Source organism: Bos taurus, chromosome 3 (assembly GCF_002263795.3).
Source record: "Bos taurus isolate L1 Dominette 01449 registration number 42190680 breed Hereford chromosome 3, ARS-UCD2.0, whole genome shotgun sequence".
Classification (NCBI taxonomy): Eukaryota; Metazoa; Chordata; class Mammalia; order Artiodactyla; family Bovidae; genus Bos; species Bos taurus.
This window is the reverse complement of record NC_037330.1, coordinates 19,911,145-19,925,531: the sequence shown is the minus strand read 5'-3', so window position 1 is coordinate 19,925,531 and position 14,387 is coordinate 19,911,145. Positions and strand designations below refer to the sequence as shown.

Sequence of the window (14,387 nt, the reverse complement as noted above, 5' to 3'; positions counted from 1 at the left end):
AGTGTGCTAAGATAAAGATAAAAAGAAAAATCTATAAAACTAATAGCAATTTCTTAAATTCTTAACTTCCCTCAACTCACCCACTTTCTGGTGGGGGAAGCCAAAGTTCCTATTATATACAAACTTCTAAAAATCTTGTCCTCTCTTGACACAAAGAAAAACATGAAGAGAAAGGAGAAGAAAAGAGCAGAAATAAGAAAAAGGATAGAAAAAGCAGCAGCATCCACTTCATTGTGCTAAAAGATACCATTTTCCTACCTGGCGAGTCTCTCCTTATCCGCAGAGCTCTGCTCATCATCCGACCTAAAAACAGAATTAATGAACTAAGCTAAACGTAAAATAAAAAGAAGGAAGGAAGGAAGGGGGTGGGGAGAAGGAAGGAAGGGGGGAAGAAGGGAGGAAGGAAGAAAAGGGGGAAGGAAAGAAGGAAGGGGAGAAAGGGAAAAAGGAAAGAGGGAGGAGAAAGGGGGGAAAGGAAGGGAAGAAAATAACAGAAAAAAACAGATGCAGAGAAGAGGGGGAAATGGAAATATAGAAAAGAACCTTGCCTGTACTCGACAAAACCATCTGTCAGAATAAAGGAAAACTAACTTACAGGACAAAGGTCAACATAAAAGCAAGCCCAATATTCATTATAAATGAACATAATCTGAGCAGAGAAAGCCAATTATCTCTTTAGAAACCAAGCAGACATACTATCTGAATAAGAATGAAACAAGGGGTACCATTTTCACATACTGCTTCCAATCTGGAAAGAAAGTAATATTCACATATGCTATTTCTACACTGAAAAATAAAAAAATCAAACAGTAAATCATGTCAAGAAAGTCAAACAAGTGATCACAAACACAATCTCTCAATAACACACATACAGCACACATGTGCTCACAGACAAAATAACCAACCAGGTTTCCCTGGAGAATTATATAACTAAAACTAAGAGCTAGGTATCTAGTATATCCCCTATCAATGATTTGATCTTGAACTGGTATATTTCTCTTCTGTCGCTTTCCCATTTCTCTGCAATAAAGCCATAACGTTGCTGGATCCTAGATCAACTCCCTCTTCCCTGGAGGGGGCTACAAAGGATTACCACTAAATTTCTCTGAATAACTGAAATACTATGAGGGTTTGTGGCAAGTTGGTAGTTGGTATTGGTAGTTCAGTTTATCAGTAATCAATTCCATCTTAAATATATATATAAGTATGTGTATATAAAGATATTAAGAATAGATTAAGCAAAAATATCTAAGTATGATATATTGACAGGCTGAAAAACCAGCTATTAAAAAATGACAACTACAATGATTTTATCAATACACAGGGAAATTTCTAGAAAATGGTCAGCAGGGGGGAAAAAAGAGACAAAAAAATAACACAGTAATGACAAGAATCACCTGAGAACTTAGGCATATTGACAAGAGAAAGAAAAAAAAGGTGATATTAAGTAAAGTTTCATATTCACTGGGTTATTGTAATTCCTTAACAAACTACAAATATTTTTTCAAAAAGTTGGGAAAATTCACTTCATCTTTTGAAGACACTCCACTGAATCCCAAACGAGAATATTTGAGGTGAACTAGCTTAACAAATCTTAAAGAAATGAGTTCTGGGAATTCCCTGGCAGTCCAGCAGTTAGCATGCCACACATTCACTGCTGAAGGTACCAGTTCAATCCCTGGTCATGGAACTAAGATCACACAAAGAAATGAGCTCTGTTGTTTGCAAGTTAAATATCTAAAATTACTATTACTACTCCTACCAATACAGATCCATAATCCCTTATTTACTTCAGTATTTCCAAATAAAATACAGAATGTATAAAAATTCACATTAAGCAAGGCAAATGAAGACTAAAACAGTTCAGGTCATGTTTTCATAGCTTTCTGGAATTTCAGTCAAGAGACTGTGAAACCCATACCACCACTATTATTTGACGACTTCACTTTCTAATGCAGTTTTTTAAAAACTACTGCCCAAATATCTACTATTAACTTCACATTTGAGAGATGATTCACAGCCTAAAGTGTTCGTATCTACTTCAGATTTGAAGTAACTACAAATTCTTCAGAAACCTTTAAATCTGCTCCTTTTCTACTGCCACTGCCACCACTCTAGCCCAGGCCCTCATGATTTTATCACTGTCTTATTGTTTCAACGGTCTCCCATTTACCTTCTTGACTACAGTGCTTCTCTCTAATGAGTCCTATATAAAGCTACTAGAGAAAAATTCATATGCATTTTATATTAATACATTATCATTTCATTCAAAGCTTATGATGGCATCTCACTGCTTCAGAGTAGTTTAAAACTACTCTGATTGATATTGCTTAGCCCTTGACATCAATGGTTCTCAACGTATGGGCCCCAGACCAGCAGCATCAGCAATGAATAAGTAGTAATTGCTTAGTTAAGCAGTGGATTTTGCATGATTCACTTTTCTGATGTGGTTGCAAATTCAATTTTTAAAAAACAAATAATTTACTGCTTAACAATATACAGAATAAATGTTCTAAGAATAAACCAATATCTGAGTTGAGAGGATTTGTTTAATATAAACCAAAGTGTTTTTCATGCTCTAGACAGGTAACTTATATGTATTTCAATAAAAACTGCACTCTTTGTGTAAACTGTTTCTTTGCTGTCATCTTTAAAAGAATAAAATCATCTGTAGAGATTTTGTAGATCCACTTAATAATAAATGCAACCAAGAAATTAAATATTGTTTGTGTTTCTGTGGACACCCAGCAAGCACAATGTGTAGCTATTTATCACATATATAAAAACACTGTTTAAGTATACCATTAGTTTGGTGCCATAAGTCTGAAGCCATGTTACCTGACCATAAACAACAACTGTAATACTAATTTTCACCAGTTGAGACTGGGCAGAGAAATTAACTCTCATTGAGAGAAAATTAAAACTGAGAATTTTTAAATTGCCTGGTCCCACAACAAGGACCAAGATGCTCTACTACATTACCTGGCAAACCGCTCCTTATCATTAGACATCTGATCATCATCACACCTGAAGGAGAAAAAAAAAGATTAATCCAAGGCATTACACTTGTTATATCTATTTCATTCTGAAAGGAGAACCAGAAAGGGGTAAAAATATTCAGCAAAAAAAGCCAACTGAAAAGGCAGCACAAAGCAATAGAGATAATATCATCTCACAGAACTTAAAAATCCATGATTATTATTTGTCTGTTTTCTAATGTCTCCTTTACTCTTACTTACCAAACATTCCAAAAAAAGATGTTGAGCTCATGAGGGCACAGCTGACTGCCCTGTCAATACCTCCCTGAAGTTAGAGATAGTTTTGTTTTTCTTAAATTACGTCAAAAACCATGTAACATCAAATTTGCCATCATAACCAGGTTTAAGTGTATGGCTCAGTAGCACTAATTATATTCACACTGGTGTACAAAGTATCTCTAGAACTTTTTCACACTGAAAAACAAACTCTACAGCTACTGAACACCATCTTCTCATTCTCTGTCCCCATCCCACCCCCAGCTCTTGACAACCACCACTCTACTTTGTCTCTCTGATTTTGACACTTTACAGCCTCACATAACTGAAATCATACAGTATTTATCTTTTTTTGACAGGCTTATTTCATTTAGTATAATGCCCTCAAGGTTCATCCATGTTAGGTAATATGTGACAGAATTTCCTTCTTTTTTAAGGCCGAGTAATATTCCATTTGTGAGTGGATATGTGGGGTGCTTCCACCTCTCAGTTACTGTGAAAAATGGAGCAGTGAACATGAGTGTACAAATATCTCTAAGATCTTGCTTTCAATTCTTTTGGATATATAACCAGAAGTGGCACTGCTGGATCATATAATATTTCTGTTTTTAATGTTTCAAGGAACCTCTGTACTGTTTTCCAAAGTGGCCAGACCATTTTACATTCCTACCAACAGCGCCCAAGAATTCCAATTCCTCCATATCCTTACCAGTGCTTGCTATTTTCTGGATTTTTTGATGGTACCATTCTAATGGCCTACTCATTGTAGTTTTGATTTGCATTTCTCTAAATGATTAGTAATGTTCAGTGTCTCTCCATATGATTTTTGGCCATTTGTGTATGTTCTTTGGAGAAATGCCTATTCAAATCCTTTGCTCATTTAAGCAGGTTGTTTTTTTGTTACAGGAGTTCTGCAAGTATCAATCAGATATACGATTGGCAAATATTTTCTTTCATTCCATATGTTACCTTTCCACTGTGCTTCCTTTGATGTGCAGAAGTTTCTAAAACTCTTAAATTTTGATTTAAACAATGAACGATATCTCTTTGATTAAGAAAACACAATCCATTCATTTCAAGAACGTCTACTTAACAAGCTGATGCATCCTGTTTGCTACTACAGAAATCACAAAGGAGGATGTGTTGAAGAAGGTAAACCTAACTATGAAAATACCACTCTCTTCTCCGGATGGTCTAAATTTTCCTCTTCTCACTGCTATAGGACGTAACAAAAATCCATCAGCTTTGGGCAGAAAGAGCCTTTGTGAGACAGGTAAGACACAAAATTTTCAGTTAAACCAGTTATTTGTATTACAGCCCAAATTTATACTTCACAGGCTATATAAATCCTCAACTAATTTGACCCCAAAATTTTTCTTTGAAAATAACTGGAGAGGTGTAGTGGAATTTCAGCTCAAGGACAAATTTTTGTTTCTAAGACACAAAATATACTATAAATCACACGCTACAAACTCTTAATGAAAAAAGAGACCTATAATTTACATATTAACTTTGAATCTCAAGAATGTATCTTCCAGGTCCTTGCTACTCAAAGTGTGGTTAGTGGACCAGAAGCAGCAGCATCACTTAGGAATCTGTAAAAATGCAGAATCTTGGGCACTATCCGAGACCTAACAAATTATAATCTTCATCTTGTCAAGAACCCGTTGGTGGATTTGTACCTGCATTTCTTTGAGTTTGAGAAGCATTATTTTAGTACTAGCAACTCTGATATTGTATATAGAATTTCAAATCCTTCATATTCTTAAAAATTATTTCATAGTGTTGTCTGGAGAATATAAGAAAATGACACTTGAAACAAAGTGATGAAAAGAGGTAATACATTACAACTTGGATCCACCAAGGAGACTGATTTAATCCACCAAGTATTCACCAAGTATTAAGCTGATTTACAGATTTACAGATACAATGCAAGTAAGACTTTCACTCCCAGACCAAAGTGGAAAATTCCAATTAAAAAAATGTACTGGGAATTCCTGTTTAGGACTCCATATTCCCACTGCCTGGGGCATGGTTCAATCCCTGGTTGAGGAACTAAGATCCTGCAAGCCATGAGGCCAGAAAAAAAAAAAGTTCTGATGATCAAGTAAAAAAAATTTGGTGATGACTCTCCTGGGCATGCATAATGACCTATTTGGTAAGATCAATTATGAATACTTTTCTTTAAGGTTGGGGAAAGGACAAATCAACCTTTTAAAATTTGTGTGTAGTTTGTGACTACCAGATTTTGTGGAATGGAAGCAATGACTCAGGGCTAGAGCTAAATGACAGTAATAAATAAGACTAGTGATTACCTCTATCCCATTCATATACACATCTACTACTACTATTATATTTATTATTATAATTAGGAATTTCTAATTGGAGGAATGTACACTGGAACTGTGTGGAAAAAGTCTATTCTTGCATAGAAACTGAAATCTTTTCCCCTCTTTACATTTGCTGACACTCATTAACGTTCAAGACCTCTCTTGGAAAATGGTTTTCTCCAATATTTTACAACTATTTCTTTATGATAGCCAAGTCACAGTTATTGTTTTCGAGAATACCTGGCAGTGTTCCACAGCTGGGCAGAAGCTAAACACATGAGCTTTAAATACTGCAAAAACAATAATAATAGATAGACAAATGTCACTGACTCAACTAAGCACTATAAAACTAAACAATGGCAAGCAATTTACAATATGGGCATCTTCTGTATAAAAACAAAAAATGAGGAGACAATGACTGTATATGCACACATATACGTGCATTTAAATACACTTACATATGCACCGAATATTCGTGGAAGGATACTTAATAAACTGGAAACTATAGTCTCAGGAGAAGGATTCTGAAGGTATAAAGTGAAATGAAGATATACTTTCATTACATATAACCTTGCACTGTTTAACAATTTTGTGATAAAGTATGTCCATATTTCGGAGAAGGCAATGGCACCCCACTCCAGTACTCTTGCCCGGAAAATCCCATGGACGGAGGAGCCTGGTGGGCTGCAGTCCATGGGGTCACTAAGAGTCAAACACGACTGAGCAACTTCACTTTACTTTTCACTTTCATGCATTGGAGAAGGAAATGGCAACCCAATCCAGTGTTCTTGCCTGGAGAATCCCGGGGACGGCGGAGCCTGGTGGGCTGCTGTCTATGGGGTCGCACAGAGTCGGACACGACTGAAGCGACTTACCAGCAGCATGTTCATATTTCTTTTAAGAACTTAGTTCAAATAATAAAATCCAGAAACTCACATAGTAAAATAAATTTTTTAAAGAACAGGGTTCCTTTATTTATTTTTCAAATATGTGTTACTCTGCAATGCAGGCATTACCTAGGTAGCATTTTCAACTTTGAAAAGAAAAAAAAGGCAGGGTGCAGTCAAGGTTATCTTCCATTCTTTGACTCTTATTGCTTTCCTGACTTAAAAACAAAGCAAAGTAAGGACTTCCCTGGTGGTCCAATGGTTAAGACGCCATGCTCCCAATGCAAGGGGCCTGAGTTCGATCCCTGGTTAGGCAACTAGGTCCCACATGATGAACTAAAGATCCAACATGTAGCAACGAAGATCCTGCATGCTGCTAAAACCCAACACAGCACCAACCCCACCGCCCAAAAAAAACTCCACAAAGCCAAGTAACTGGTCTTAAACAAGAATAGAAATTTCCTTTCTCTGAAAGTACTCCTTCATCAATATATTAAAAAGTTCATTTTCAGTTCTCTAGAAGGTTCAGTACTACAAGGATACAAATTCCAATTCCTTCTCTGTAGGAGAAATCAATGAGTATCACAGGGCAACATTAGAACATTAATGACTTGCCAACTAATTACTCCTTGCAGTATTCACCACCTGGTGCAGCCCACTCCCACACTGAGTCAGAACTTGGACATACGACTTGCTTTGGCCAATGGGACAACAGCAAATGTCAATACAAAGCAGATGCTTGATATTAATAAGCACCTGGACTGAGACTTGCCCTTTGTATTACAGCCATCACCATGTAAAGAAACTCAAATCTGCCCTCTTTAAGGATAAACGACCACCAAAAAAAAGGAGAGAGAGAGAGAGATACCCAGCATTATCATCTGAGTCCAGTTCCCAGATGACAAGGCAACTGAATGCAGTCTTAAGAATGAGCCTAGGCAAGATCAGCAGAAAAACCAATCGACAGAATTGTAAGAAATAATATATCATTGTTATTAAGCCACACAACTATAGGTAACTGATACAGAGGGTCTTGTAAATTCTATACCCTCTTCTCATTGAGCACTTTCCTCTGGAGTTATTACCAGAATGCTTGGAAATTGTATGGGGTATAACAGGAAATTTTAGTTTTAGGATGAAGGACTCTCCTTAGGTCTAAAGACAAAAATATGAGTCATAAAGATAATTAACTAATTTTAATATCAGAAATCTAGATCAAGTTTTACGATCTTACCTCAAAAATTTACTGTTCCCTTCTCCATCATCATCAAAATCCAATCTGAGGAAAGTCAACAAAAAATATTATAAGCCTACTGATAATGCAGAATATTAACAAAATTAAAATTCTAAACCCACAATCTATCTGAACACCCACTCAGAAGGAAGAAGGAAAAGAGGAAGTGGACATAAGCAAAGATATACTTACTACCTCTTCCTGTTGAACCAAACTGGGCAAAGAAATTGGTCAATCAAAAATGAGTACCAGACTTCCCTAGTGGTCCAGTGGTTAAGAATCTGCCTGCCAATGCAGGGGACACAAGTTTGATCTTTGGTCTGGGAAAACCCCACATGCCGCAGGGCAACCAAGCTCATGTGCCACAACTACTGAGCCCGTGCACATAAGCCCAAGCCCTGCAACAAGAGAAGCCACCACAATGAGAAACCCAAAATCGCAACTAGAGAGTAGCCTCTGCTCTCCACAGCTAGAGAAAGCCCGTGCACAGCAACAAAAACCCAGCATGGCCAAAAATAAATGATAAACAAGTAAATAAATAATTTTTTTCTTTAAAAAGAGTGTGCCTACTGCTACCTTTATTTTCCTAGGGTAGCAATCCACCTTTGTCAAAGTTTTACATCAGAGTACAACCTCACAAAAGGAGCAGGAATCTACTCAAAAAGGACAAGGAAAACATTAGTATGAGTAATTCATGTCTTTAATTTTCATTTCTATAGTCTATCCTAGGCTATGTTACCAGCTCTCTGAAATATCTCTCAAAACAGGGAAGTGATTTAAGACCTCTGAAGGTTGGGTTTTTGTTTGGCCACACTGCGCAGCTTGTGGAAACTTAGTTCCCAGGTAGAACCAAATATGAGCCTTCAGTTGTGAAACGGAGAAGGCAATGGCACCCCACTCCAGTACTCTTGCCTGGAAAATCCCATGGGCAGAGGAGCCTGGTGGGTGCAGTCCATGGGGTCTAAGAGTCCGCTAAGTCCGCTAAGAGTCGGAGACGACTGAGCAACGTCACTTTCACTTTTCACTTTCATGCATTGGAGAAGGAAATGGCAACCCACTCCACTGTTCTTGCCTGGAGAATCCCAGGGACGGGGGAGCCTGGTGGGCTGCCGTCTATGGGGTCGCACAGAGTCAGACACGACTGCTAAGCGACTTAGCAGCAGCAGCAGCAGCTGTGAAAGCGCAGAATTTTAACCAATGAACCACCAGAGAATTCCCTGAAGGTTGTTAAATAATGTTTCTTTCCTTCATTCATCCAATGAACATGTAATACATGCTACATTCCAGATACTGTACTAGATGAGTTGAAAACAAAAGATTTGCCCTCAAAGGCTTCTTCTCCTAGACAAATATAAATACACAAGTGAAAATGAGAAAGCATCATATGAGGAGCACAATCAATAAGCTATAGATGTGTAGTGAAAAAAGAGGTGACTTTCATTTCAAGGGATTAGGCAAGATTATAGGTAATGAGATAGGCAATCTCCTATTAATCTGTATACTAAACTAAAATGTAACTCATGTTACCACCTTAACCCAGTGATCTTGGCATCTCCATTAGAGCGATAACCTGATATTATAGACCTCTAAATGGATTATGAAGTACATAGTATCAATCCTGAAAGTGTCCATTTTTCTTACATGTCAAAATCAGCCTACTGACCCAATAACTTCATTTCTAAGACTCTATCCTAAAGAAACAACTCAGAAAAAATTTATGTACAAAGATACTCATTAAGCATTACAATATAATAGTATATCTTCAAAATTGTTTAAATGTCCCAAAATAGAAATTAAGTACATCCTTCTATGTAGCTATTTTAAAATTATGTTTCTATACAGTATGTAACAGGTATGGGAAAAAGAGTTATTTTATACAATTAGATCAAAAGACTAGACTACATAAACCAATATAATTATATGATTATAACTGCACATAAAGAATTAAGTAATTATGCAAAAAAACTAATGGGAGATGAATTTGGGTAGTAAGATGATTGCTTTACTAGTCTTCTAACTTTCTACATTTTCTAATATTTCTTTAAAAAAAAGTTATTATTTCTTTTAATATATTTTCCTCATTACCAATATTACAAACACTTCAGAAAATTTAGAAATAATTAAAAACAAAAGAAAAAATAAATCACCCATAATCCCATCATCCAGACTAACTGATAAATATCCTTTCAGCTTTTTGGCTATGCATATGTGTTATATACATATTTATTTCTGATAGGAGTTGATATATTACATACACTGTAACCTCTTTTCTCAATATATTATGAACATTTTTCTGTACTGATACATATTTGCCACTTCTAATAGCTGTACACTTTCAATATAACTTTCTCAGCCAATCTCAATTTTGATATTAATATTGATTCTGATTCTAATTGTTAAGATTATATATAATCTTAATACTGTGTTTCAGGGAGTAGACTCTAAAGCTAATCTCTCAAGGTTTACACTATAGATCCTCTACTTACTAGCTTTAAAACCTTGGGTAAATTACTTATTCACCCTATGCCTCAGTAAACTAAATGCTTCTTGGAGACATAGCAAGCTTTAATTCTGTTATTCTGTTACCATCTGAACGCAGAGAACACTCCTGCATTACTACAGGTAGGAGGAAACTTAAAGACTAGGTGTAACATTACCTACAGAATTTTTTAAAACAAAAGAAAGAAAAAAACAGAAAATATAAAGTAGGTAAAATACTACCCATTCTCCCAGGCCTTTCTAAAACAATCTCTTTTCTGAAGCCTTTCCCAACCTCTACCAACCAATGGTGATATTTCCGTACAGTGAAATACACAGCACTGTATTTGTTCTTTTCTTAGCAAACCTGGTGTATTCTATCTTGAATTACATTTATGTGTGTGATGATTATCCCTTTAAGAACATAAGCAACTTAGAGACAAGGACCGTGCCTTATTTACCTTTGTATTCTAGGAGCAATCACACAATGCCTTACACTAATTAGGCATTTAAAAAATAATTCTGGAACCAAATGGACTCCGGATTCCCAAAGAGGCAACATATCAATAACTTAAAGGAAAAATATTCTAGATTTCAGCATTCTCTAAATTCAGGAAAGTAAAAACCCTACCAAAAAGATTCTGAGAATGGAGATACAAAGCTTAATGAAAGCAACGAAATTTTCTCAGCAACAGTGAAATATCTGGGCTTAGCTACAGTCCTTTACCTTGCAGATTTTTGGTTTAAGAAAAAATAAAACTGCCTCTAAGCAACTTAGATAAAAACATCAATTCCACACAAAGAAAAATCCAGGGACTAAAGAAAGTTATCTGAAAGGAGTGTAAAATGCAGCCAAAAGAAGCAAGAGGATTAGGAAAAGGGGTTTAGTAACTAACAAAATTAGGCAGCTTAAAGGAGAAGCATTCATGACACACTACACTCAAACTTACCCTGGTCGCCGCTTAATAGCCCTCTGGACGATGGCTCCTCCACCTTGAATCCCAGGCCCAGGGTTTCCAGAGGCAATGGCTGGACCCAGAGGTGGTACATCTGATGTCATTTCTGTCAGACAAAAACAGAAATACAGATTTTAGAACGATTGCCCTTGTTTATCATAATCATCACTATCAAACTAGCTAGAAGAAAGGTTGAAGCTATGGATGATATCTCAGTAGTTTGCTAGAAAACTCAAATGCTCATTCTAGATTGCTTTTTTTGAATTCTTACTCTGGAAAAAGATTTCTCTACTTCAGTTTCCCCAACTTTATACAGTTTGGAAGAGGTGGCACTATATTCTGCAGCTTCCACTTCTAAAAGCTTGTAAAGTGACACTAATCTAAAAGACACAAATTGGTTTACATATTTCATTCATGCAACAGATATATATAACTTAGCTCCTCTGATTTACTTAGAAAATGCAGAACAACCTGAAAATTAAAAATCACCTAAAGTCCAATATTCAAAAATACTTAGAGTAAAACTCTAAGTCCTTTGTTATGGCTCCTCTTTTTAATCCTTCCTCTCTCCTATCAATTCAATCTCATACCCCAGAAGCAATCATTTTTAACACCTGAGTTCAGTTTATCTCTTATTTTTCCCCTCAGATTATATACAACTATCTCTCTGATCAAAAATGGGCACATTTGATTACAGTGGGTTTGTTGAAGACGACCACTGGCCTTTAGGGACTAACCTTACGTGAGAGTCCACGAGACAGGCCAAAAATGTTGTATACAAAGATTCTTGATATTTTTGGACAAATCTCTGAACATGTAGCATACAGAAAGTATACAGAACAGATTACAAATGAGAAGCTGGGTATGGGTAAAGTGAAACCAGATATTAAAAGAAAAAAATTAAGAGCAACTTCAGGGTGGCCAAGTAGAAGAGGTATTTCTCCAGGCTGAAAATGATCTAAGTCTGGAGAGAAAAATGATGCAATGGAATGGAAACATGGGAGCCGTTAGTGCAAGAGTCTCCTGCCAACCAACAGATATGGCCATCATTAAATGACATGTGTGTTGATGGGGGAGGAGGCATTTTTCCTAATAAAAAAAGAATCCTGATCTGCAAGTTGCTTTTAGCATTTAAATACATATCAAAGATATCCATACACACACACACACACACACTCAAGACAGATGCCTCATCCCTTTTCATAACCTCACAGTGTAAGAATATATCATATCTTATTCAACCATTCCCCAAGTTGACTAACATTTATGTTGTTTCTATTTACTATTACTAATTATCTACTATTACAAATAAGCAAATGTATTTATACTTACTAATACAAGCACATAAAACATTTACACATACAACTTTAAATTCTCTTCTGCTTTTTAGGACAGATTCCTAGAGATGAAATTCACTGTATCCAGGTATATAATAAGCACTTAAAATTATGATGGGTACTGTCAAATTACATTCCAAAAAGGTTGCTACAATTTCTGCTCCCACTAACAGGATATGAGAGTACCTATCTCCCTCACCAGGACTTGATATTATACTTTGTAATTTCACCAAAACTGATAGGCAAAAATGGTACAGTATTTAATTATTATGTGTTTTTACATTAGTCCTCTGAAGTCAATGAGTTGATGTATCTTTGATATTTTTATACTTAATAATGTATCTTTTTGTAAAGCAGCCATGAAATTAAAAGATGCTTGCTCCTTGGAAGGAAAAGTTATGACCAACCTAGACAGCATATTCAAAAGCAGTGACATTATTTTGCCAACAAAGGTCAGTCTAGTCAAGGCTATGGTTTTTCCAGCGGTCACGTATGGATGTGAAAGTTGGACTGTGAAGAAAGCTGAGCGCCGAAGAATTGACGTTTTTGAACTATGGTGTTGGAGAAGACTCTTGAGAGTCCTTGGACTGCATGGAGATCCAACCAGTCCATTCTAAAGGAGATCAGTCCTGGGTGTTCTTTGGAAGGACTGATGCTAAAGCTGAAACTCCAATACTTTGGCCACCTCATGCGAAGAGCTGACTCATTGGAAAAGACTCTGATGCTAGGAGGGATTGGGGGCAGGAGGAGAAGGGGACGACAGAGGATGAGATGGCTGGATGGCATCACTGACTCGATGGACAAGAGTTTGGGTAAACTCTGGAGTTGGTGATGGACAGGGAGGCCTGGCGTACTGCAATTCACAGGGTTGCAAAGAGTCGGACACGACTGAGTGACTGAACTGAACTGAAGTGAAAGAATTTACAGGATCTATCAGTATATAAAAGATATTATCTATTGGTATATAAAAGATATTAAAGGATATCAATTTATAGAGAATAATGCATGCCTATTATGTATTACAAATATTTTCCATCACCTACCTCAGCCTTTAAACATATAATGTTTTACAATTTTATGTTGTTAAACTTATCAATGTTTTCCTAAATAATTCCTGGATTTCTGTCTTGCTTAGAAAAGCTCCCCACCTTTGAATTTACATCCTTATAATACTTTTGTGTTTCTCATTTAGATTTTTAATCCATCTGAAATTTATTACTTTTGCCTACCTGGCATAAGGCAGAACACTGAGTATCTTCTTGTAAGTGGTTAGCTAATTATTCTAATATCATTTGCTGGTTAATCCATCCTTTTCTCACTTATCTGAAATGACTCTCTTTACTATATTTTTGGGTAACTACAAGCAATTAATCTCTTTCTATACTTTTATTGTATATTAATATATTTTCTAGCTCCTGTGTCAATACTGAACACTTTTGATAAAGTGTTTTTATAGCACATTTTAATTATCAAATAGGAAAGTCCTCCATTCTCCATTAATTTATTCTACAAAATGTTCTTATTAAATGGCATACACTACTTCTGCTTCCAGGACAATGGAATAGATGTACTTTTCCCTATTCCTCCTGCTAAGCACAACTAAAAGTTCTAGACATCATACATAAAACAAACATAAGAACATTCTGAAAGGTAGACAGAAGAAGGCGGACCAGCTAAAGACTTCAGGATCTGAAGAATTTATGGGGATGAGTTCTGCTGGGTTTCCCTTTCCTAAAGGCTTAGTCTCTCTAGACAAAGGACCAGGAAAGAGAAGAGGTTATCAGGACAGAGAATCCTTAAACAACTACTACTCTACTTCAGCCAAACACCAGAGGAAAACTGTGACCCAACCTTTACTCTGTCAGCAAAGGCTGAGTGGGGAACCTAAACATCTGTCCTTGCAAGGCTGTA

General features: G+C 36.3%; 1 protein-coding gene and 1 pseudogene across 1 annotated transcript in view; one reads left to right on the top strand and one right to left on the bottom strand.

Moving 5' to 3' along the window:
* Window positions 1-11,248, bottom strand: part of ARNT (aryl hydrocarbon receptor nuclear translocator) — a gene marked incomplete at its 5' end in the record, with an annotated part of 35,640 nt that extends 24,392 nt beyond the window's left edge. Inside the window, 4 exon segments of the mRNA NM_173993.1 lie at window positions 259-303; window positions 2,983-3,027; window positions 7,706-7,750; window positions 11,134-11,248. Of these exon segments, the coding sequence (NP_776418.1) occupies window positions 259-303; window positions 2,983-3,027; window positions 7,706-7,750; window positions 11,134-11,248 (250 nt within the window).
* Window positions 11,249-11,339: 91 nt separating this feature from the next.
* On the top strand, window positions 11,340-13,749 carry LOC101907517 (NADH dehydrogenase [ubiquinone] 1 alpha subcomplex subunit 5-like; annotated as a pseudogene).
* Window positions 13,750-14,387: the final 638 nt, after the last annotated feature.